Source organism: Thamnophis sirtalis, unplaced genomic scaffold, assembly GCF_051295495.1.
Source record: "Thamnophis sirtalis isolate CommonGarterSnake01/CBP01778 unplaced genomic scaffold, rThaSir2_p1.2 scaffold_3, whole genome shotgun sequence".
In the NCBI taxonomy this organism is placed as follows: domain Eukaryota; kingdom Metazoa; phylum Chordata; class Lepidosauria; order Squamata; family Natricidae; genus Thamnophis; species Thamnophis sirtalis.
This window is the reverse complement of record NW_028261383.1, coordinates 21,569,249-21,593,852: the sequence shown is the minus strand read 5'-3', so window position 1 is coordinate 21,593,852 and position 24,604 is coordinate 21,569,249. Positions and strand designations below refer to the sequence as shown.

At 44.1% G+C, this 24,604-nt stretch overlaps 2 protein-coding genes across 2 annotated transcripts in view; one reads left to right on the top strand and one right to left on the bottom strand.

Moving 5' to 3' along the window:
- LOC106553994 (uncharacterized) overlaps positions 1-23,325 on the bottom strand; it is a 40,014-nt gene extending 16,689 nt beyond the window's left edge. Inside the window, exons 1-2 of the mRNA XM_087708072.1 lie at positions 23,241-23,325; positions 18,003-19,527 (exon numbers count right to left, since the gene is read on the bottom strand). Coding sequence (XP_087564198.1) covers positions 18,003-19,208 — 1,206 coding nt within the window. The 5' untranslated portion in view covers positions 19,209-19,527; positions 23,241-23,325. The remainder of the gene's footprint in view (positions 1-18,002; positions 19,528-23,240) is intronic.
- Positions 6,076-8,493, top strand: LOC148047503 (uncharacterized). Its single transcript, XM_087711554.1, has one exon. It carries the CDS (start codon positions 6,144-6,146, stop codon positions 7,176-7,178), a length of 1,035 nt encoding a protein of 344 aa, XP_087567680.1. The 5' UTR covers positions 6,076-6,143; the 3' UTR covers positions 7,179-8,493.
- Positions 23,326-24,604: the final 1,279 nt, after the last annotated feature.

Here is a 24,604-nt window from a genome sequence, read left to right as displayed (position 1 = left end):
TAACTGTGACAGGGACTTAGAAACAATCACATATAAGCCAGCAGTGTGCTGTAATTGCCTAAAAAGTCAATTCAGTCCTAGTCTACAGCACCATAGGGATAATATCAAGATCACATGCAGTCTTGGTACTGTGTTATATACTGTATTGGTAATACTACACTTTGAATACTGCATTCACTTTTGGTCACCAGGTAGAAAAGAAGTGTTCGGACTTTAGAAGGAGTGCAGAGAACTACAACAAAGATATTTAGGGTACTGGAGGGTAAAACATACAATGAATGGTTGCAGGAATTGGATAAAAAGGAATTGGATAAAATTATCCAATCTTGAATCAAGGAGAAATCTTTTATCCACCAGAACAAGTGGAATGGCTTGCCTCTAGAAGTTGTGGGTTCTCCATCAGTGGAGGTTTTTATGAGGAGATTGGACAGCCAATCGCCCAGAATCAAATAGGGTTTTCTGCTTTGAGACTTGATCCATTCCGACTCTTATTCTGTAATTCCGTAAGAACTTCATGGACTTCCTCAGCATGTAGCTAATATTTACAAGCTAAGTACACATTTTACTATTTCACTTGGCTCAGCTGAAAATAAAGGTTGCTAGGAGTCTGAAAATGATTGATGATAGCGTGTAATCAGTGAAACGATCTGGCCAATGCCATAGTTTGAGAATGGACAAGCCTGTTTTTCAGCCTCATATCGCGAGATGGCAGCATCTGCCTGGAAAGCCACCAGTACAACAGCGACCTCTGTGGCTGAGTTTAAAAGAGTTAAAACTATAGAGTATTGTGTTGCTAGAAAGGACGAAGGAAGAGAAGCACAGAGGAACTTCCTCTTCCGGAAGACTCATGGAAGAGGAGGGGAGAGTGGCGTGTAGAGAGGCTCTGGCGGCTCTTCCAAGGATAGAAGCAGCAGCTGGGAGGTGAGTTGAGGGCTGGTGGGAGGAGAATCCGGGAGCCGCTCAGGCTGTTTGGTTCCCTCCACGGCCTGGAAGCAGAGAAGCAACTAGATAGAATGTGGAATAACAGCTGGGGGGGATCTTTGAGGTCATCTAGTCCAGCCCCTAGCTCCAGCAGGAGACCTTTTACATTTCAGGCACATGGCTGTCCAGTCTCTTCCTGAAAGCCTCCAGTGATGGAGCGTCCACAACTTCTGCAGGGAAACCGCTTAATTGTTCCCACAGCCAGGAAACGTCTCCTTGTTTCTAGGTTGCTTCTCTCCTTGATTCGTTTCCATCCATTGCTCCTTGTTCTGCCTTCAGATGCTCTGGAGAAGAGGTTGAGCCCCTCTTCTTTGTGGCAGCCCCTCAGATATTGGAAGACCTCTATCATTTCACCCCTCGGCCTCCTCTTCTGTAGACTGGAAGATTTCCAATTTCAACTCTTTTGTTCTGTTATGGACCCTGTTATGTTTTCTTGGCAATAATATCGGACTGATCTGCCACTGTGTCTTTTTTATTTTTTTACTTCCACGTCTAGCCTACAGGCACAGTATTTCCTATTGGTGCCCCATCCATGTATTAACCAGGTTGAACTAAAAAGGTCCAATTGACGACCTTTTCAGATGTTCAGTTTGCATAGGTGGTCCATGCTTACAATTTGTTTCATGAGCCTTCAAAGTTACTATGGCACTGTAAAAGCAGCTGCAGACGTGGTCCAGAAATCTGTGGTCCTCCTAACACTTGTTCAGTGACCTGAACAAGTCAGCTGTTCCTATGGTTATGAATATGCAGGAAAAGGAGTTGTACCAATTTGGGTTCTGCCAACTGGTGGACATTCAAGATGGTTTCAGCGTCCCACACTCAAGATCCCAATTTCTGGCCTTCCCAGCTCGCTTCACACAAGGAAAATCAGTGGGGATGTGAGTAGGAATTTGCAAGCCATGATCATGTGAAATTCCCTTTAATAACTCACAGTGATTTGCTTAACAACTGCAGAGGAACAGATGTACGTTGGCACTCTCATGTGACCTCAGGCTTCATGATCAGGTGCTTAGTGACACAGGTGCCAGTCCCAAATTCAGTCAGTAAGTGAGGACTTCTTGAATGGGGATGTCACCAGAGTGGTGGTGGAAAGTATTTTCCGCCCTTATTTGCATCTCAGAACTTCCATAGGCAAAATGGCTGCTTCAAATCTTGCGGAGGCTTTAGGCATCATTTCATCAGTTAAAGCCCCCACATCTCTAAAAGTAGCTTGAAAGGTTTGACTGTAACCATTTCAGAACATTTTTCAGGCTGAAAATACATGGATTTTCCAGATATATAAATTTGTACATTTGTTTATTTGTATTTTTCTCTATGCAAATATCTACAATTGTATAATCTATCCCCAGCAACTTAATAGTTACTTAATAGTAATGCTTTGCACTGCTAAGAATTTGGGAGTTTTCTCCTCACAAAAAAATTACCAATTGATCAAAATATAAAATTCAAAAGTGCAAAAAAATTGAAAATCATGGTAGAAGGGAGGAAAAGGGGGAGCGAGATAAGTGTAGGGTTAAGGGGATAAGGAAAAGAAAAGCATTGAATTCTGATTCCTTTTGGTGCACTACAATAAGGTGCTAACATAAAACTATTTACGGTACTTTCATATGATAACATAAACTAGCTACTTCTATAATGGCAAACGTATCAACAAAACTCAAAATCAAACTTTAATTTTTTTCTATCTCAAGAACAGTCCAAAAGCAGTTTCCATGTCGAAACAAAATTAATCCTGTTCTTTTCTTTAATCAAAGCAGCCAATTTAGCCCTCTCTGCTAACTCCATCAGGCTTCGCAGCCATTCAGCCATTGTGGGAATGAAGATATTCTTCCATTTTTATGCACAAAGAATTCTTGCCTCCATCAATATACATAATATCAATGTTCCGTTTTTTTCAAGATTTTTTCAAAAAAAACCTATGTGCTTTTATCTTTATATTCCCTTTTATAGTCTTTCGTATTAAGATGTGTATGTTACTCCATTCCTTTGCTTTGTGACATGCATACCATAAATTATGAAAAACTCTTCTTTATATTTCCAAAATTCATTGCCTTTGTATCATTCCCTAATCATGCCATACCATAAATAGTCATGCCTTCAAAATCTTAATTGATGGCCCTCTAGTTCATGTAACCTCTTTATTTGGAGAGTCACCCATTCTTTTTGCCAGACAAAACAACAAGCCTCAAAGTACAACTTGAAATCTGGTAAACCCAACTTCCCCTTTCCTTACTGTCTTGCAATAATTTAAAATTTAATTATTGTTTTTTCCCTTGCAATATAAACTTAAGAGAACTCCATCTGCCGTTATTTAAATGGCGTATCACAAGTATTGGTAAAGTCTGAAACAGAAAATGCATCCTTGGTAATTATGGTATGGGACGGAAGGCTAAAACATACAAAAAATGGTTACGGGAATTGGGTTAGGGTTAGGCAACCCGTGGCTCTCAAGGCGCATGCAGCTCTTTGATCCCCTCTCCTGCAGCTCCCTTCTGACCCTGTTGCGTGACCTGCTCTTCGCCCGGACACCCTGGCCCAACCTGGCTGTGGCCATCGCCAAACTTGCTAACATGAGGTCTGGCAGGGTGGGAATGTGATCCGGGAGGAGGTTATGATGGAAAGGAGAACAGGCCCGCAGCTGAGGAGCAAGCATGATCCGTGTTGGCAGCTTCCTCGTCCTCACGTGACCCCCTGGCTGGCTGTTGTGAGATCAGGAGGGCGCTTATGAGCCAGGATACCCTCAAGTGAGAGGCCGGGCTCCACCAAAGTGCAGCAAAGCTGTGCAGAGCTGGCGGGTTGACCGGCTGACGGGCAAGCATCTTTGGTGAGGGTACTCCAGCTTTCTCCGAGCCTGATCCCTGGGGTGTGCATGCAATGTTTGGCAGGGCCAGCCCACTTTTCCTGCTACCCTGCTCAGAGAAAGACAGAGCGCTCTCACTAAAGACGCTCACCCATCAGCCCATCGAACCACCAGCTCCAGACTGTTTTGCTTCACTTTGGTCAAGCCCAGCCGCTCGCTTGAGGAAGGTATCCCTGCTCGTGCACGCCCTCCTGGCTCTGCAACAGCTGGCCAAGGGGTTGCAAAAGGAGAAGGAGGAGGGAGCTGCCGTCACAGCTCCTGCTTGCTCCTCAGCCAGCCCGGATTTCCGAAAAGTTGTCAAGAAGAAAGAAAAGGAGTAGCGAAGAGCCCCAAGGAGAGCTCATCAGATTGGCCCAGTCTCGGCTATCTGAGAGGGAGAGAGGGAGGGAGGGAGAGAGAGAGAGAGAGAAGAGACACACAGAGAGAGGAGATAGAGAAAGACACAGAGAAGAGGAGAAAAAGAAAGAGAGCGAAAAGCGAAAATGATGGAGGGAGTGAATATGAGAGAGGAAAAAGAAACAAATGAAAAAGAGAAGGGGGAGAGGGAGAGAGAAATGAGAGAGCTGGAGCGCCCTTCGGCTCTCATTTCCCTTTCTCAGAAAGAGGGAGAAGAGAGGAAAACAAATGAGAGAGGGAAAGTAAAAGAAGGAAGGAAGGAGGGAGCGAGAGGGAAAGAGAGAAAAACAGAAATGAGAGGGGGAGAGAGAAATGAGAGAGAGAAAAGGGGAGAAAAAGAGATAAATAAGAAAATGATAGAGGGAACGAATGGGAGAGGAAAATGAGAAACAAATGACAGACAGAAAGAGGGACAGAGAAATGAGAGAGAGAGAGCTGGAGAGAGGGAAACAAATGAGAGAGAGAAGGGGAAAAGGGGAGGGAGAGAGAAAGAGATCCATTTCCCACAGAAAGCACCGGGAGTTAAATTAACCTGGGTAGGAGTGGCTGGGGGAGGTCATGTGACTCGGTGGGAGTGACAAGTAGGCAACACCCACCAGGATTTTGTGGCTTCCAATGTTTTCTTTTCTGTGGCAAAGGGAAACAAATGGCTCTGAGTGTTTAAGGTTGCAGACCCCTGATTTAGTCTAATGAGAAAGACTAGCGGAGCAGTGTTCCACTATTTGAAGGGCTCCTATATAGACAAAGACAAGTCAAACTATTTCTCAAAGCACCAGGAAAAACGATGGACGGAAACTAAAGAGAAAAGCAATCTAGAACTAAAGAGAAAATTCCTTGCCTTCAAAGGTTTTGGGTGCTCCATCATTGGAGGCTTCCAAAAAGAGATTTGACGGCCACTTCTGAAATGGTAGAGCAGAAGGTTGGACTAGAAGACCTTCAAGTTCTCTTCCAACTCTATTATTCTGTTATATGTTGTATTAATCCTAATTACAGCAATTCTATCCAATAATTGCTGTACTAAGAATGTATATTGACCCAAGTCATACAGAGAATTTCATGGTTGAATGCAAATGTGACCTTGGATCTCAGTAATCTTCAATGTGTGAAATAAATCATAATTAATCTAAGGTTATTTTAGCATTGTGGCATATTTGCTTTCCACCGTTAATGTACCGTACATTTTTTCTTTAAGAATAAAACTTACACTTTTCTTTGAATCTTACAGGCAAAGAGAGAACCAATAAGAGAACTCTGGACACCTGAGAATAACAAGCAACATTAAAAAGGAAAGGAAATGAAGCCAGAAATAAAAATATTCTCTATTTCCTTCAGAAAACCCCAAAATTATCCTCCTTCTCCAGCAGGTAATCATGAAGAGATTTCAAACTGAAAAGAGTAGCGTATGTGGAACACAAGGATTCATTATATGCAGTTCTCAACTTACAACTGTTCATTTAGTAACTGTTTGAAGTTACAATGCAACTGAAAAAACTGACTTATGACCCTTTTTCATACTTATGACTATTGCAGCAGTCCCATGGTCACGTGATCTATATTTGAATCCTTGGCAGCTAACTCACATTTATGACGATTGCCATATTCTAGGGTCACGTGATCCCCTTTTGCAGCTCCACAGATGTGGCTATTGTGGGCAAAGTGCGTATTTCAAATCACAACTGAGTGTGCATGAAATGATCCACATTGGAGAAAAGCAATACTAATGTGGCCAAAGTTTTAGTCAGAACTGCTCCTTGTGGTTCATGGAAGGACCCACATAGGGGAGGAGCCCTACATGTGCTCCCAACGAAGTAGGCTTTGCCACTTGCTGATACATTAGAGAACTCAAACCAGGGAGAAACCCTTTGAAATCTTCAGTCTAAACACCGGCCTGGTAATATACTAGAGGATGCACACAAAAAAGAAATCATATGAATGTTCTGATTGCGGGAAATGTTTCACTAGAAATTCCCACCTTGTGATGCACCAGAGGACTCACACACGAGGGAAACTCTTTGAATGTCCTGATTGTGAGAAAAGTTTCATTAGAAAATCCCAGGTCATGATTCACCAGAGGACTCACACAGGAGAGAAACCCTTTGAATGTGCTCTTTGTGGGAAAAGTTTCAGTCAAAATTCCCAGCTGGTGGTACACCAGAGGACACACACAGGAGAGAAACCATTTCAATGTGCTCTTTGTGGGAAAAGTTTCATTCAGAATTCTGACCTGGTGAAGCACCAGAGGATTCACACGGGAGAGAAACCCTTTGAATGTCCCGATTGTGGGAAAAGTTTCAGTCAGAATACCAACCTGGTGAAACACCAGAGGACTCACACAGCAGAGAAATCATACCAATGTCCATATTGTGAGGAATGTTTCCTTAGAAAATTCAATCTCATCAGTCACCAGAAGACACACACAGGAAATAAACCCTTTGAATGTCCTGATTGTGGAAAAAGTTTCATTAGAAATTCCCATCTAGTGACACATCAGAGGACTCACACAGGAGAGAAACCCTTTGAATGCCCCGATTGTGGGAAATGTTTCAGTCAGAATTCCCCACTGGTGATACACCAGAGGACACACACAGGAGAGAAACCGTATGAGTGTCCAGTTTGTGGCAAACGTTTCTCTCAGAATTCCCAAATGGTGATACACCAAAGGATTCACACAGGAGAGAAACCCTTTGAATGTCCTGATTGTGGAAAATGCTTCAGTCACCATTCCAACCTGGTTGTACACCACAGGACTCACACAGGAGAGAAACCTTTTGAATGTCCTGAGTGTGGGAAACGTTTCAGTCGTACTTCCAGCGTGGTGATACACCAGAGGACTCACACAGGAAAGAAGCCATATGAGTGTCCTGTTTGTGGCATACGTTTCAGTCTGAATTCCCACATGGTGACACATCGGAGGACTCACACACAGGAGAAACCAAATTAGTGACTTGTTTGTGGCAAAAGTTTCAGTCAGAATTCCCACCTGGTGATTAGAAGGGAAAGGAAGGGAATGGAAGGGTAGAATAACGAGAGTTGGAAGGAACCTTGGAGGTCTTCTAGTCCAACTCCCTGCTTAGGCAGGAAACCCTACACTATTTCAGACAAATGGTTATCCAATCTCTCCTGGAAAACTTCCAGTTTACAACATTCGGAGGCAAATTGGTTCACTGATTAATTGTTCTAACTGTCAGGAAATTTCTGCTTAGTTCTAGCTTGCTTCCCTGATTAGTTTCCACCTCTTGCTTTTTGTTATGCCCTCAGGTGCTTTGGAGAATAGTTTGAGCCCCTGTTCTTTGTGACTGCCCCTGAGATATTGGAACACTGTTTCCATGGCACACCTAGTCCTTCTTTTCATCAAATTAGACATACCCAGTTCCTGCAACTGTTCTATCAGAGTTTGCAGCAGTCACATCCAGAAAACACACAAAGGTAACTGATTCAGCAGGATTCAATAACACATAAGGCAAATATACAATACCATGTTTATTGTTCCAATGTGGTAGCAAATACAAGCAAACACAGGCAGAGGAGAGAACAGTTTCAGTTCACAACAGCAGACAGAGCTAAGCCACGCCCAGGCTCCAAATTGTTTTAGCTTCCATTGGCTGATCTTTTGTTAATGCCTATTCATTGGCTGACTTTTTACTATGCCCTATTCCAGTTCATGAATATATTCCAATTCATGAATATATCTACTCTGACACCCCTTCATGACTGGAATAAACAAAAATCCAATTATCTTAATAGTCTTCATATATCTGTATTTGAAGGCCCAAATTCACAGTTTCCTTCAAATACCTGAGAATCCTTTTTACTGTGATACAACCTTTGCAATGAAACAAAGATCATCCAGAAATACTAATAGTTGACAATCCCCACCGTTAACTTTCCAGTGTATATACAACCATCAGCCTTACAACTCTTAAACCCAAGACCCTTCAATACCTTGTGTCAGGTTCTGAAGGGTTAATGAAATCAGCCAAACAGAAACGGTTTTTAAATGCAGTTTGTATTCTTCCTTCGGCACGAACGGACCAACAAAGCACTAAGGCAATGAATAAATTGCCAGAGCTGCCACCCTGTGCTTCCCATCACCTTTTATAGCTACGTTGGTAATTAAGATAAGCTGCACCCCGCTCGTGCGCACCCCCATCACCTTGTGGCCCAGAGTGAAACCACCCGGCAATTAATCATGGATTGTTAGCATGAATTTCTTCAGTTTGTGTAGGTGGGATGGTGAGTCTTGGCAGCTGGCCCAGTCGTCTTCCCTGAATGGCAGCTCCAGGCCTCTGAGCTGGCCGGAGCTGACACCCTTGTCTAAACAGATATTCCAATTCCTGACTGGCTGTTTCAGTCCATAAATGGCCTTGTTCAACTTATACAACTTTTTAGGATTTTTACTTTCATACCCTGGTGCTTGAACCATGTAAATTCTTCCTCTAATTCTGCATTGAGGAATGCAGTGGTTATGTCAAAATGCCAAATTTTATGGTCAAGTGCCACTCCCAATGCTAGTGCCAGCCTTATGCTTTCACTCTTCATTGTTGACCCGAATACCTCATCACAGTGCACATTTTTCATCTGCGAAAAACCTTGTGCCACTAACCTTGCTTTATATTGTACCTCATTATTGGTAGTGCTTTCTTCTTGTATACCCACTTGCATCCTACAGCTTTCCCTTTGTGTAAAGAAATGGAAAAAAAACACCAAAAATGAGTTAAGTAGTTCTGCTTTCTCCCTCTTGCTTGTCACCTTCTTGCCACTTTCTCCCACCAATGGACCAATTGTTTCCTTGACCTTTTTCTTGTTTTTAATATGTTGGAAGAAGCTTTTTGTTGTTATTTTTTTTTACTTTTGTTGCAAGCCTTTGTTCATTATGAGCCTTAGCTTTCCTCACTTCATCTCTGCATGCTTGGATTTGCTAAAACCTGAGGTTTCACATAGGAGGGAAACATTTTGAATGCCCTAATTGTGGGGAAAGTTTCCATTTCAATTCAAACCTGGTCAAACACCAGAGGACTCATATGGGAGAGACCTTTCAAATGTCCAGTCTGTGGACAGTACTTTAGGCCTAAATAACTCCTTATCGCATACTAGAAAATTCATATGAGGCAAAAGTTGATGAGTTTGGAGAAAGTTTGAATTTCATTTCTAAACTCCTGTTGAGGGTAGGTGAGAAATAGACTCTGAATACTAGCCTAATCACTTTTACTCAACACATCTCTGATTTAGACCTGTACTTGGGAGAGGAAAAAATGGAAACTGTTGTTTGATAAAGATGAACTATCTGTTTCTAGATGTCATATATTGATTGTGGAATTCCATCACGTGGAGCTTCTGTCTTCTACCTTGTCCTCCAGATTGAGTGCCATAATTCCCCAACTATCATATACTGTAAGTAGCCCTTGAGATATAACTGTAATGGGGCCTGCCAATTTTGGTTGCATGTTGTGACGGTGGTTAAGTGAGATTACCTTGCTGAACTACCCCCACTCCCTTCTCTCCCTGATGAAGCCGTCAAATGAATGTGCAAGTTGTTAAGCTCAACAGTGGCTATTTAGAGTTTGGAGAAGCTCTTGGAGGCCTAGCACAGGTCCAGGCTTGCCTTCCAAAGGCCTCCCCTATCCCAATCTTTAGGTCCTCACAGATACCCATAGGCCATTCCGCCCCCATAGGGTCCCCACATGGTTCCCATAAGCTAAGGTGACCAGACGTCCTGCTTTTGGCGAGACAGTCACGATTTTTCACAATTTGTCCCACAGTGTTTTTAAAAAGTCCCAATTTTTAAAAAATATGCACAAGTTAGTATCTCAGTTTCACTCCAAAGATTTTGAGAAATCCACCGGTGACTTCTCACTATGCTAGCAGAGAGTTTCCATTAGAGGCCGCCTGAGCTGCTCCCTCCCATTGGCTGGTTGCTCGGGGCCCCTCCCCTCCCCTTTTGCATCCCTATTGGCTGGCAGGCTTCTCCGGCTCTTTTCCCACCCACCCCGCCCCCACGAAGCGTCCCCACCATTCGGTTAATTGCTGCTGTACGGTCCTGGAAGAAGGGGTGTGGTGAATTCTCCTACGTCGAATCAGGTTCCTGCGCTTCCAAATGAAATTCATTCTCACTGTTCCCTCGTCAGAGAGTTAACAAAGGGATGGGTGGACGGGAGAAATTCTAAGTGCTTCCCATGGGTGAGTTGACGAAAGGGCGTCGGCGGTGCTGCCAGGACCTGCTGAGCGAGGGCAAGGAAAGAGCAGGGCGGGGCCTGAGGGAAGCCGGAGGGAGGGGGCTGAGGGAGGGGGGAGCCAAGATGGCAGTGGCTGAGGAGGAGGAGGTCTCGCGGCTGCCGCAGCCACCGCCAAGGAATTGCAGGATGACTATAATGGCTGTGCGCTGCGGGGGCAGCCTGCGGGGCTGGAGGCCGCACGGAAGCTGCACCCTGCTGAGCACTAACGAGTCGTGAGGCGGGCTGGCCAAGAGGCCTCGTGCACACAGCTCGCCTCGCCACCTGATGGAGGCTGCCCTGCTGCTGGGGCTGCGCCTCTGTTCCGCCGCCGAAGATGCCACCGCCACTCCCTCGCTGGCTCTTCCCGCCCGGATGCCCGCCACCCAGGAGCCGCCCGAAGTCTTCCTGCCCCCACCAGCTGCACTGCGGCCGACTCGCCCCAGGCTGGCTGGAAGGCTTCGGGTGGCCAGAGGGTGATGATGAGACCAGGCGAGAAGAAGGACCTGGGCACGCTGGGCTACGTGTTGGGCACCCCTTCATCCCCCCCCTATGGTCAGTGGTGTCCCGCTTTACCAATTTTAAAATCTGGTCACTTTACCATAAGCCTTTCCCTCCCCCACAGGGTCCACACTTATATTGGACACCCTGCAGTCCTTAGGCCTGACTCCCACCCTACCAGGCATCACACCCTCCTTCACCTCCTCCATACTTTTGATCATCTCTGATTTTGAACATCTCCATACTTTTGGAACATCGCCCACACCTCTGGGCTGCGTGACTGCCTTGTGGGAAGAGCCTCACTCAAATGCTCTCTGGTAGGTTGTTTTTTTTTGCTTTTTTTTTTTTTTTTTTGCTTTTTTATTCTTCTCCCTGTTTCATTTCGAATTTTACACTCAAGAGATCAAGCAAGGTCACAATAAATAGCAATAGCACTTAGACTTATATACTGCTTTACAGTGTTTTACAGCCCTCTCTAAGCGGTTTACAGAGGCAGCCTATTGCCCCCCAACAATCTGGGTCCTCATTTTACCTACCTTGGAAGGATGGAAGGCTGAGTCAATCTTGAGCCTGGTGAGATTTGAACTGCCAAATTGCAGTCAGCCGGCAGTCAGCAGAAGTAGCCTGCAGTACTGCACTCTAACCACTGCCCCACCAAGGCTCTTGCTGACTATTCCCTGAAGAAGCCATTTTGTTCTGCGATTTGTGTTGGTTATATACATATTTCTTGCATTTGACTTTTAATACAGAGATGGAAAAATAATTATGGTCATTTAAATTTTTGCTAAAATAACAAATACAATGATGGCTTAAAACTTTTGCACAATACTATCTAAGCCCTGCTCAGGACCTCAAGTATCTTGCTCTTGTGGGAAGCCCACCCTCACCCCCGGAAGAATGAAATGTTTTTGGGAATATTAAAAGCAGAATATTATATTTCCCCAAAGGGAGAAATGGAGAAACATGCTCTTAAAGTCAAAACAAAAAAAAAAAAAAAAAAAAAACAGACAGTCTTAATAGCTCTCAGCAGATATTTTGGGGCCATTAAGAAAAATTGGGCCATTTGATTTGCAAACACCTTTAGGAATTAAGATGGGATTAAGAAAGGACAGGACATAATTTAAACTCCATTCATTAAGAAAAGTGGAAACAGTACCGATCCATTAAGTAAAGCAAGCTAGAGGCAATAGACAACAGGATAAAATCAAATTACATATGTCTGGCAGAATTACAGCTAAGGAAGTAATAATTAAGATCCATCATTAGCTGTTGCTAAACAAGTAAAACCAATCAAATAATAAAAACACATGAAGCAAGCCTCCAGATTACAAAATGCTGTTGAAAAAAAACCAGTATAAAAGTCCATGTACAAGCAAAACCAGTAGTTCAGCTGACCCAGAACTGCACACTATCTTTGTGTGTGGTTCGGTTCATCATTAAACTTTCTTTCCAATCAGCCTGTTTCTAGCGTCTTTCTCCCAGCTTGGAACTGAACCAGATGGATTTTCCTTCCAACACTCTCACCCCAATCTTCCTCTCCAAGTTTGTACAATTAACTGAAGACAGGTAAATTCTATTCCAGTTGTACTTTGCATTGTATGATGCATTCCCTTCTTGGGAATAAAAACAAGTAAAACACTTCTTCAATGGGCCTTCTTTGTAAAGGAGCCATTCCACTTTTTCTTCTTGTAGTTACTTTAAAGCGATGTTTTGCAGCAGTAGACTTCCCAAATCAGGAGCAAGCTGCCAACAGAAATCCTAAGAGCAGAGAGTGTCTCCCAAAGTTTGTCTTCGTGAGACTCCAAACCCGAGCTGGTATTCAGCAGGTTCTGATCAGTGCTGGAAAACCGGTAGCGGAAATTTTGAGTAGTTCGGAGAACCAGTAAATACCACCTCTGACTGGCCCCGCCCCCATCTATTCTCTAGCTCCTGAGTCCCAGCTGATCAGGAGGGAATGGGGATTTTGCAGTAACCTTCCCCTGCCACGCCCACCAAGCCACACCCACCAAGTCCATGTCCACAGAACTGGTAGTAAACTTTTTGAATCCCACCACTGCTCCAAAATATAAACAGTAGGGAGCTTCAGTACAGAGTCAATTAGCAACCAAACGCAGGTGCCAACAGGTACAGAGATGAAAATAAATAACTGCTGCTTGAAATCTCCCTTAGCACTAAACAGGTAAATATGTTGCTGCCAATCAAACAAGAGGGGAACCATGTAGCTTGGGGCCTCCCCTTGAATTTCAGGATCCCTCACCATTTGAAATCTCTGAAAATTACCTGAAATGTTGATAGCCTGGCATTGTGAGGAAGAGCGTTGTGGTGTCCGATGGCTGCTGTTCCTCATTTCATTTTTCTCTTTGGGGAACATGTAACTCTGTTGATGGAAAGGGGGAATCAAGTTGTTTTTTGGGTGCAGCTTCATTTTAGAGATGAGAACCCTTAAAACAGGAGAAGGAAGGCAGGAAATGGATCCTCCTACTCAGAACAAGGGATTTTCCCTATTTTGGGGAGGAGAGCCATGTGACTTTATGGGACCCCAAAACTGTAGGAGTGAAGAGTAGCCCTTTTGCAGATTAAGAGTCAGTCGTGTATTTTAATGCAATTTCTTGTCGTCAGAAAAGATGCTACCAGACTCCTTTTGACATACTGCATAAGGTTAGATATTGTATTGAGCAAATTGAGGCAATAATGCCAGGGTGAAGGAGGATGGGTTTTGTAGCTCAACATCTACAGGAGTTTCTTGTCCATTTTCAATGGCGACAAATTTCCAGTTTGCATTTAGAGGTGGTGATTAGCGCATGCAGCTATCTTTTTAAACGTGGATCCTTGTTTTTGGTCTTTTGGCCTTCCAGTGGGGTATGATGGTCTTTTGCAGTCTCCGGATGGAGGACTTTGGTATTGCTCAGCAGTACCCCAGTCACCCCCTCCCCTCAGTGGTTTCAGCCAAGTGGTTCAACACAGAGAGCTTTTCTTTTGTGCCTAGAGAGGAGGCGGGGAAGATGGGGGCTGGGAATCCAGTTTCCTTCCCCTCCCGCCTCCCTTCCTAGTCACCCAAACGGTCTCTTAATCTAGGGCTCGCAGGGAGATCTTCTCCTCTCCTTGCTCAAGGGGCACCAGGTGGGCAAGGAGGCTGCAAGATGGAGAGGGGGAGGGGGAGGAGGTGCACTGAGAGGCCACAGTCTCTTCTGAAATTGTTGCGGTTTTAGTTTCATATGTAGCCAACAAGCACAATATTTCCCATTGGAGCCCCATCCGTGTATTAACCAGATTCAACTACAAGGGATGACCTTTTCAGGTGTTCAGTTTGTATAGGTAGTCCTCGTTTAGCCTTTGTTTCATTAGACTTCAAAGTTACAATGGCACTGTGAAAACAGACGTACACCTGATCCACAAATCTGTGGTCATTGTAGCACATGTTTAGTGACTTGAACAAGTCAGCTGGTCCTGTGGTTATGAAGGTGAAGGAAAAGGAGTTGCACCAATTTGGGTTCTTGTCAACCGGTGCACATTTATGATGATTGCAGCACCCCACACTTGGGATCCCCATTTGTGACTTCCCCAGCTAGCTTCACACAAGCAAAATCAGTGGGGATGCCGGCAGGATGTTGCAAGCCACAGTCAGGTGAAATTGCCTTTAACAACCCACAACTGCAGAGGAACAGACTTTAAGTTGGCAGTCTCACATGACATCATGCTTCATGATTGGGCTGCATAGTGACACAGAAGCCAGTCCCAAATACAGTCAGCAAGTGAGGACTACTTAAATGGGGATGTCAGCAAAATAGTTGTGGAAAGGATTTTCTACCCTTACTTTGAGCTGAGGATTTCCATGGGCAAAACTGGTCTTTCAAATCTTGCAGAGGCCTTAGGCATCATTTCATCAAAGTCCCCACATCTCTAAAATGGGCTCATATTTCACTGTAACCATTTGGAGACATTCTTCAGGCTTAAGTCACATGGATTTTCTAATATATACATTTGTAAGAGTGTGTTTGTGTGTTTGAACTTCTCTCTGTATGCATGTATCTACAATTGTACAGTATAATCTATCCCCAGCATGCAGTGTAGCTGTCGCAGAATTGGGGAACAATGCGATGGTTGTAAACACAAGGATCGTTTGCAGCAACAGAAGTTTACTTTAATTAAATAATTTGTGACATTCTCAATCTTTTAAAAGAAAGAATAAAATCATTGGACACAAGAGCCCAGAAGAACTAAGAGGGGTGACAAGCACCTTCAGATACCCCAAATGCCAAACTCGGGACTAGCTTCAAATTGATCTGCCAAGTTCTTATGTTAAAGGAAATCATCGGCAGGTTTTTTTTTTTTAAAAAAAACTTTTGTATTTATTCACCGGCTCCATCCATGGGGACCTCTAGTTTCACAATGTCCAGATTCGGTTCAGAATTGGGAGAATCATCAGGGAAGTCAGACAGATCCTCTGTAATTTTATGATTTTCAAAGCCTACAAACCCACTGGCACAACCAATGGCTTGTTTAGAGGTTGTAAAGTTACAAGGGAAACCACAGCTTAGGTGCCCAGTTTGAAACGTCCTTATTTCCATCTCTCAGACTGATAGACACAAGAGCCAAGGTGGCGCAGTGGTTAAATGCAGCACTGCAGGCTACTGCTAGATCAGCAGGTCAGCGGTTCAAATCTCACCGGCTCAGGGTTGACTCAGCCTTCCATCCTTCCGAGGTGGGTAAAATGAGGACCCAGATTGTTGGGGGCAATATGCTGACTCTCTGTAAACCGCTTAGAGAGGCCTGAAAGGCCTATGAAGCGGTATATAAGTCTACTGCTATTGCTATTGCTATAGTGATGGAGAAGACCAGCCCTGAAACTGAGAAGAATGGCAAACAAAACAAATCCAGTTTACCCATTCAATTTTTTTAACTGTGCCTAATGAAATGTCGTAGTTTCATAGAATTTAGGACTGGGGCAGATAGCAATATAACAATAAATTAAGAGGCAGAAACCTAACTGCAGCTCACGTCATCAGAGGGACAGAATGGCGGGACTGATGCACAATTGGAACTGAAACTTTAAATTTTTAATGAGGGAAGGGAAACTGAAGAAGACAGATTGGTTATAGAGATGCAGAATTCACAAGAGAAAGGTTGCAAGGTGGCTTAACAATTGTAGTGTGTTAGAAACCCAGCAGGTTGGATAGATCAGAAAAGGGCTTTACGTTATCTTTTTGTTATTATTTTATTATTAAATTTATTCACTGCACATCTCACAGTTTGAGAGGACTGAGCATTTTGCCTTGCCCAGATGTTCATAGCAACACTATCCACTTTTTCCTTGTCAAAAGCTAATGACAGTTCTTACACAATGCATTTTTAAGAATGAAACATTTTCCACTGATCAATTTTTCCCCTCACATCGCCACAGCAAGGGAATGCAACAGTTTTTTCAGCAACTTGGTCCTGCTGTCACCCAGCAGCTATCAAACGGTAATAAGCAGACATCTCCAAAAGGGTTAGATCCCAGCAGGAGTTGCTAATAAACCTGGAGATCCTGTGATCAACCCAGAATACCTTTTCTCCTTAACTCAATATTCCTACAGCTCTTCAGCAGGTTCACCTGCAAGGCAAAACAGGCTTTACCTGTGAAATTTTACACTGCTTTTTATCACTGGGCCTTGGGCCAACTCCCCCACACACCTATCATACTTACTTTTGGGAGGTATCCCGGAGTCATCCCTCATTTTAAGAGCACCCCAACTCCTTAAGGCGGTCTGCAGATTGTTACGGTAGCAAAACAGAGCAGTTTCTCCCACACAACAGTGACTCAAAAGCAGCCACCATTTTGGCCCTGAGACAGGTGTGGCAAAATGGCAGCTGCTTCCACAAGTACATTGTGTGGCCCATTGGTGTATCCTGGGCACTCTGAAAATGATGACTGCTCTCAGCACACAATCAATGTTGGTCTACCCTCCTTTCACAACGTGAGATCAGAAACCTTCAAAATATGAGGTTTAGGGTGTGAAGCCTGGTGGGGTGGGAGTTTGGCCTAAGGGCTTCAGAGATCCAGTGGGAGTGGGAAAAGGCCTGGGGAGGGGGAAAGGTTGTGTGGGACCTGTGGGGGAGGGAAAGGCTTGGGGGAACACAAGAATTGGGAAGCAGAGCACCGGGTGTTTGGGAGAGGCCTAGGGAAGGGAATCCTGGCCCACGCTTGGACTCCAAGAGCTTCCCCCAACACTGAGGTAGCCACTGTTCCACTTAACGACTCGTTTAATTGCTGCATCAGGGAGAACTGATTAGTTAAGCAAAACGGTCTCACTTAACAGGCAACTAATTGGCAGGCCCCATTAGAGTTGTATATCAATTACTACTTGTATAGTGGCTGGGGAATTCTGGAGCTCAAAAGCTGGTGGACACCAAGGTAGAAGGTGGAAACTCCGCATGTGGGAATTACACAATCAATATACAAAAAACACCACCCAAAGGCCTTTTTGAGGAATTCCTGTACTTCTGCAACAGGAAATATCCAGAAATTCTTTGCTGATAATCAGAAATTGGTAGTTAGCGTTTTTCAAATTCAGATTTTCCTCTTTTTTCCCCTCCATCTACCTGTCCTATTCTGATATGTGTTCACTTAAAGCAGTAGGCCAGGATTCAAATGCAGGTAGTCCTTGACTTACAACAGTTTGCTTAATGACCATTCAAAGTTACAATGAAAATAGTGACTTATGAGCATTTTTCACACTTATGACCATTTCAGCATCCCCATGGTCATGGGATTTACTTGACAACTGACATTTACAATGGTTACACTTCCCAGGGTCATGGGATCACCTTTTGCAACCTGACAATGTCAATGGGGAAATCAGATTCACTTAACAACCATGTTGCTCATTTAACAACTGCATTGATTCACTTAACGAATATGGTATGAAAAGTCATCAAAGGGGGCAAAACTCATTTAACAAATTTCTCACACAGCAACAGAACTTTTGAGCTCAATTATGATAGTAAGTAAAGGATTACCTGCAGACAATTTCTCACCTACATTCCCAATGAGAGATCAGAAATGAAATTCAAGCCTTCTCTAAACTCATCAGTGTTTGCCTTGTGTGGATTTCCTTGTGTGCAATAAGAGATGATTTACGCATGAAGTACCGTCCACAGACTGGACATTTGAAAGGTTTCTCCCCTGTGTGTAAGCCTACATGACTTAGAAGACTAGACCTACTACTGAAATCTTTGCCACACTCTGGACACTCATACGGTTTCTCTCCTGTATGTATCCTCTGGTGTACCACCAGGCTGGAATTCCGACTAAAACTTTTCCCACACTCTGGACACTCATATGGTTTCTCTCCTGTGTGAATCCTCTGGTGTATTACCAAGTGTGAATTCTGACTAAAACTCTTCCCACAATTAGGACATTCAAAAGGTTTCTCTCCTGTGTGGGTCCTCTGGTGTATCACCAGGCTGTAATTCTGACTGAAACTCTTCCCACAAATAGGACATTCAAAGGGTTTCTCTCCTGTGTGAGTCCTCTGATGTATCACCAGGTGGGAATTTGTAATGAAACTTTTCCCACAATCAGCGCAGTCATACAATTTCTCCCCTGTGTGAGTTCTCTGATGTATCACCAGGTTGGAATTCTGACTGAAAGTTTTTCCACAGTCAGGACATTCAAAAGGTTTCTCTCCTGTATGAGTCCTCTGATGTATCATTAGGTTGAAATTCTGACTAAAACTTTTCCCACAGTCAGAACATTCAAAGAGCTTCTCCCCTGTGTGAGTCCTCTGGTGTTTCACCAGGGTGGAATTCTGACTGAAACTTTTCCCACAAGCGGGACACTCAAAGGGTTTCTCTCCTGTGTGAGTCCTCAGGTGTCTCATGAGGTGAGAATTTCCAATGAAACTCTTCCCACAATCAGGACAGTCATATGATTTCTCCCTGTTGTGAGTCCTCTGATGTATTACCAAGTTGCTGTGCATGCCAAAGCTTTCATCACATTGGGAAAACATGTACGGCTCCTGTTCAGTGTGGGTCCTTCCATCAACCACAAGGGAGCAGTTTTGACTAAAGTTTTTGCCACATTCAGAATATTTATATGGCTTTTCTCCAATGTGGATCCGGTTGTCCATAATCAGCTGTGACTTGCAATCTTTCTCACAATAGGTAGATCTATGAAGCTGTTCCACCACTGATATTGAAGAGGTCAAAAATATGTGTGGTCCTTGTTGGGTGGAACTTTGATTCAAAGCATTTTCTTCCTCACAGTGTGAAGCCTGCATTATGTCTGCCCTATGTGACTGTCCAATGTGATCTTTTACTCTACACTGACTTCCAGATTATTTCCTTTTTCTGAATGGAAAAATAATCTCCTCTGATCTTTTCATATAATGTATTCTTGTGTTCTATATAAATTACTAATTCCAGCTTGAAAAATCTTCTTTTTTTATTTTCTATCCTTTGTTCCCCGTCTTCTGGGGAAGGAGAAGAATTGTGTGGTTTTCTGAAGGAAATGTAAAACAACTTGATTTCTGGCTTGATTTCTTAACCTTGCTTGTTACTCTCAGTTGTCCAGAATGCTCTTATTGGCATCCTCTTTGTCTGTAAGATGCAAAGAAAAGTGTAACTTTAATTATTTATAAAATGGTTACAGAAAATGTGAGAAAAAGAAAAAAGTATACATCCCATTGAAAAGCAAACATGCTACAATGCTAGAATAACCTCTTATATTATGATTGATAGATTAGAGAGATCCAAGTTCAAATAGCCATCCAATCATGAAATTCTCTTACTGACTTGCATCAATCATAAGTTCTTAGCACTGCAAAGAGTTATCATCAAATATATCTGGAAGTGCTAGGGATAGATTATACAATTGTAGATATATGCCTACTGAGAGAAGTCCAAATACACACACCTATAAAGGCATATATGTAGAAAAACCATGTATTTTCAGACAGAAAAATGTCCTCAGCTCCAAATAAGGGCAAAAAATACTGTCCATAGCCATTCTGGTGTCATTTCAATTCAAACAGTCCTCACTTATCTACAGCAATTGGGACTGGCATCTGCATCACTAAGCAGCTTGATCATGAAGCATGATGCCACGTGGCAGTGCTCACTTACATCTGCTCCTCTGCACTTGTTAAGCAGATCACTGTGGGTTGTTAAAGTCAATTTCACGATTGTCACTTGTAAGGATCTTGCCCGCATCCCCACTGACTTTTCTTATGAGAAGCTAGCTTGCAAAGTCATAAATGGGTATCATGTTTCAACCATCATAAATATTCATAAATCAGCACCCGAACCAAACAGCCTTTCTTGCTCCCAGCCTCTCCTCCAACCTGTCTTCAACTCACCTTCCAGCTGCTGCTTCCACCCTTGGAAGAGCACAAAAGCCACTATGCACATCACCTGCCTCCCAGGGATGAGCAGGAAGAGGAAATTCCTTGAGCTTCTCGGCTCCTCCTATTCTTTCTAGCAATAAAAGTAACTTGATGGTTTTAACTCCTTTAAGCTCAACCACAGATGCAGCTACTGTATTGTTGGCTCTCTAGCACAGATGCTGCCTTCATGAGCGCCATCTCCTGACAGGAGTTGGAAAAACACATTTGTTCCATATCTACCTAAGGCGTTTGCAAGATGTTTTCAGTGATTACATGCTCGACTCCTAAAAGTAAAGGTTTCCCTTGCACATATGCGCTAGTCGTTCCCGATTCTAGGGGGCGGTGCTCATCTCCCTTTCAAAGCCGAAGAGCCAGCACTGTCCGAAGACGTCTCCGTGGTCATGTGGCTGGCATTACTAAATACCAAAATCACACAGAACGCTGTTACCTTCCCACCAAAGTGGTCCCTATTTTTCTACTTGCATTTTTTACATGCTTTTGACCTGCTCGACTCCTAGCAACCTCCCTTTGCAACTGACCCAAGTGAAATAGTGAAGTGTGACACTAATTAGCTTCTGAAGATTAGCTACATGCTAAGCCCTAAATGTTCATGAGGTTCTAACAGAATTAGAAAATAAGAATTGGAAGGGACCAACTCTCTAAGCAGGAGATACTATACCATTCTGGACAAATGGCTGTCCAACCTCGCCTGATGGAACACGCACAATTTCTGGAAGCAAGCCATGCCACTGATTGTTCTCACTGACAAGACATTTCTCCTTAATTCTAAGTTGGATTCCTTTTTGATAAGTCTCTATCTGTTATTTCTCCTGCTCTCAGGCATTTTGGAAAATAAGCCAATCCTTTCTTTGTCAGCCTCCAAATATTGAAAGATTGCTATCATGTCACCCCCTAGCCCTTCTCTGTGTTAGACATATCCAGTTCCTGCTATTTTTCTTCGTACGTTTTAGCCTTCCAATTCCCTAATCATCTTTGTTGCTCTTCTCTGAACTCTTTCTAGAGTCTCAATATCGTTTCTGTATCATGGTGACCAAAACTGGGTGCAGGATTCCAAGGGTAGTTTTACCAGTCAGTATATGCAGAACTAGCATTTCATGGGATGTCTATGCAGAGTCTCAGTCTCATCCAGGTCATGGTTACCCCAAAAGTATTTTTTTCAAGAGGCAACTGGACTTCCTTTGTTTTTCCTTGAAGATGTTTCGCTTCGCATCCAAGAATTTTCTTCAGAACCGTCTTCAAGGAAAAACGAAGTGTAGTTGTGTCTTGATAAGCGCACTTTTGGGACTTCACATGCTCTTCATACTATCCCACTATTGATGCAGACTAGGACTGCATTGGCTTTTCTGCAGCTGCAGCACACTGCTAGCTCATACTTGGGGTGACTGTCCACTGAAAGTCCTAGATCCTGTTCACAGTTACTGCTGTTGAGCCAGGGTCAAGGTTAAGTACTTTTTTAAAAAAATGGAGAGCTATGGGGACAAAATGTTCATCTAAATGTTAATACTTTCTTTTCCCAATCTCCTACGCAAGGAACTTTTAATATATGGGAGCATGTGTGGGCAATGCCCTTGGCATTAAACTTACTGAACTGATTTGCATTAAAAATGATCAATCCAGACAGTGGTTTATTCTTTTGAATTGCCTGAGGAAAATGGACCTGGCCCTTCCCTTTAAAAAAAAAAAGCCCAGACAAATAGCATCATATAATGTGTCAGGCTGAAGTTAGTAGGCTCTGAAGTGCCCAAGATTTACATTATGTTAAAATACTTAAATATTTACAGAAACTGAAAGCTATAAAAGTGAAGGTGGAGAGACTCAGAGAAATACCATACCTACGGCAGACATGAAATTGGGAGGAAACTGAAAATTGGAAAGGGGAGAATGTAATATAATAACTAGAGGAAGCTGGGCTGGCTGAATAAAATATAAACAGGAACTCTCCGTGCAGCATTTTATTCCAAAATCTGAAGCCTCTCTAGAGCTCAACCAACCTGCCTCTTCTGCACACCAGTCTCTCTTCCCCAAAATGCTGAAAGGCAGTTCTTAAGAGCTCCCAGGCCTATCCCTAGACCTGAGAATCTTTTATCTTTCTAAATACTTCATAGAAGTCTCTTGATCTCTTTGCAAAGCTGTTTGCAAAAAAACAGCCGAGGGCTTCTTTTTCAGGGTAGATTATACAACCCATAAAAGAAATAAAAATTGAAAATGTCCGCAGAGAGGGCTGCTCCCTTACACAGGGGCAGAGAAACAGGGATGCAGCAGTCACCAGAGAGAGAATCTGGGCAGGTAAGAGAGGCAGATTCAGGTGCTGCATCTCAAAGCAAGCCCACCTGGACAGGGGTGCCCATTGGCCAAGCCCACCTGGACGCCTCTCAGGTCTCTGTCGCCCGCCATTCAGATGCCACTGGGTTCCTAGCAGGGTTGACGCCCTGGCAGGGAGCCCCACCCACCCCCAGCCACGATCCCTCTGAGCCCAGATGCTCTTCCTCCCCTCCAGACCCCGGGAGGCGAATCCTCCCCAACAGCCACAGGGGAACGTGAGAACGGTGGTGTTCATCCTTCCCCAACACCAGGCGGCCTCCCCCTGGGAGCAGGGCTGCACCAAATATGGGGCTGCAGGGAAGGAGGGGGTGGAATGGAGGGAGGATTTTAAGGGGGGGGGGTCAGAGAGCCGTTCGCAGAAGCAGCAACCGAGGAGGAGGAGGAGGAGAAGCGGAGGCGCAGCGGTTCCCACGGAGCAGAAAACCTTGCAAGGAAAGGCGGAGACTGGGAAGGGGAGGGGGCGCAACTGGGGAAACCCCACCTCGCTCTCCTTCCCTCCCCCAAGGAATCCCTCCTCCCCTTCCCGCACCTGGGGATTCCCCTCCTCCTCCTTTCCCCTCCCCCACTCGCAGCGTCCTTGCCCACCTGGCAGCCCTTGAGCGCCTCTCCCCGAGTGGCCCGCAGCCCTGGCTCTTAAAAGCCATCGGAAGACCAGAACGGGAAGCAGGAGGGGCCTGAAACTGGGTTCCCAGCCCCTATTTTTCCCCCTTTCCTGCCTCCTCTCTAGGCGGAAACGAAAAGCTCTCTAGGTTTAACCCCTTCGCTGAAGCCACTGCGGGGAGAAGGCGACTGGGGCGCCAGCGAGCAATGCCACACACCGTCACCCGCAAGGAAAGATCAAAACCAAGGATCGAGATGGAAAAAGATAATTGCCTATGTTAAACCTGCACCCCTAAATGCAAATTAGGAATTCATCGCTATCAAAAGATTAGCGAGAAAGCCCTGTAGATGTGGTTGGACTACAACACCCAACATCTTTCACCCCGGCATTAGATGCTGCGACTTGCTGACTAGCTACCCTTATACGGTAGGTCAAGAGAAGTCTGGTAGCATCTTTTCTGACTATCAAATTGCATTAAAATGCATAAGGAACTCTTAATGTACAAAAGTGATCTTCCATGCCATCCGATTTTGGCTCTCATAAATTCACAGGTTCTCCTCCCAAAAATAGGGAGAATCCCTTGTTCTGAGTAGGAGGATCCATTTCCTGACTTCCTTCTCCTGTGTTAAGAGTTTTCATCTCTCAAATGAAGCTGCATCCAAACAACAACTTGATTTCCCCTTTCCACCAACAGAGTTAAATGTTCCCCAAGGATAAAAAAGAGCCATAAGACTGTACAGTGGTGGGGTTAAAAAATTTTTACTACCAGTTCCGTGGGTGTGGCAGGGGAAGGATACTGTAAAATCTCCATTCCCTCCAGTGGTGGGTTTCAATTTATTTTGTTACGGGTTTGCTCATGCGCAGAAACCGCCACTACCGGTTCACCTGATCCAGGGCGAACTGGCAGAAACCCACCTCTGCTTCCCTCCCCACTCCAGAGGAAGGTTACTGCAAAATCCCATTTCCTCCCAATCAGCTGGGACTTGGGAGATAATAGATCAGATAATAGATGGGGGTGGGGCCAGTCAGAGATGGTATTTACCGGTTCTCCGAATGACTCAAAATTTCCGCTACAGGTTCTCCTGGTCAGAACCTGCTGAATACCACCTCTGGTAAGACAGCATAACAACACCTGCTCTCCTTCTGCAAAAGTGGTGTCTTGGGTACTACCCATCCACAAAGACCATTCTTGATAGGGCTTCTTCAGACTGTCTCCAGAAGTTATGAAGGCTCTGTCAATGAAGATTTTTAAGAGGAGATTGGACAGCCATTGGTCTGGAAAGGTACAGGGTCTCCTGTTTGTAGAGCCAGTTCCTTCCAACTCTTATTCTGTAAGAACTTCATGAAC

What these genes read in the sequence shown, in the direction of transcription:
- LOC148047503 (XM_087711554.1), top strand. Translation starts at nt 6,144, where the DNA reads ATGCACACAAAAAAGAAATCATATGAATGTTCTGATTGCGGGAAATGT.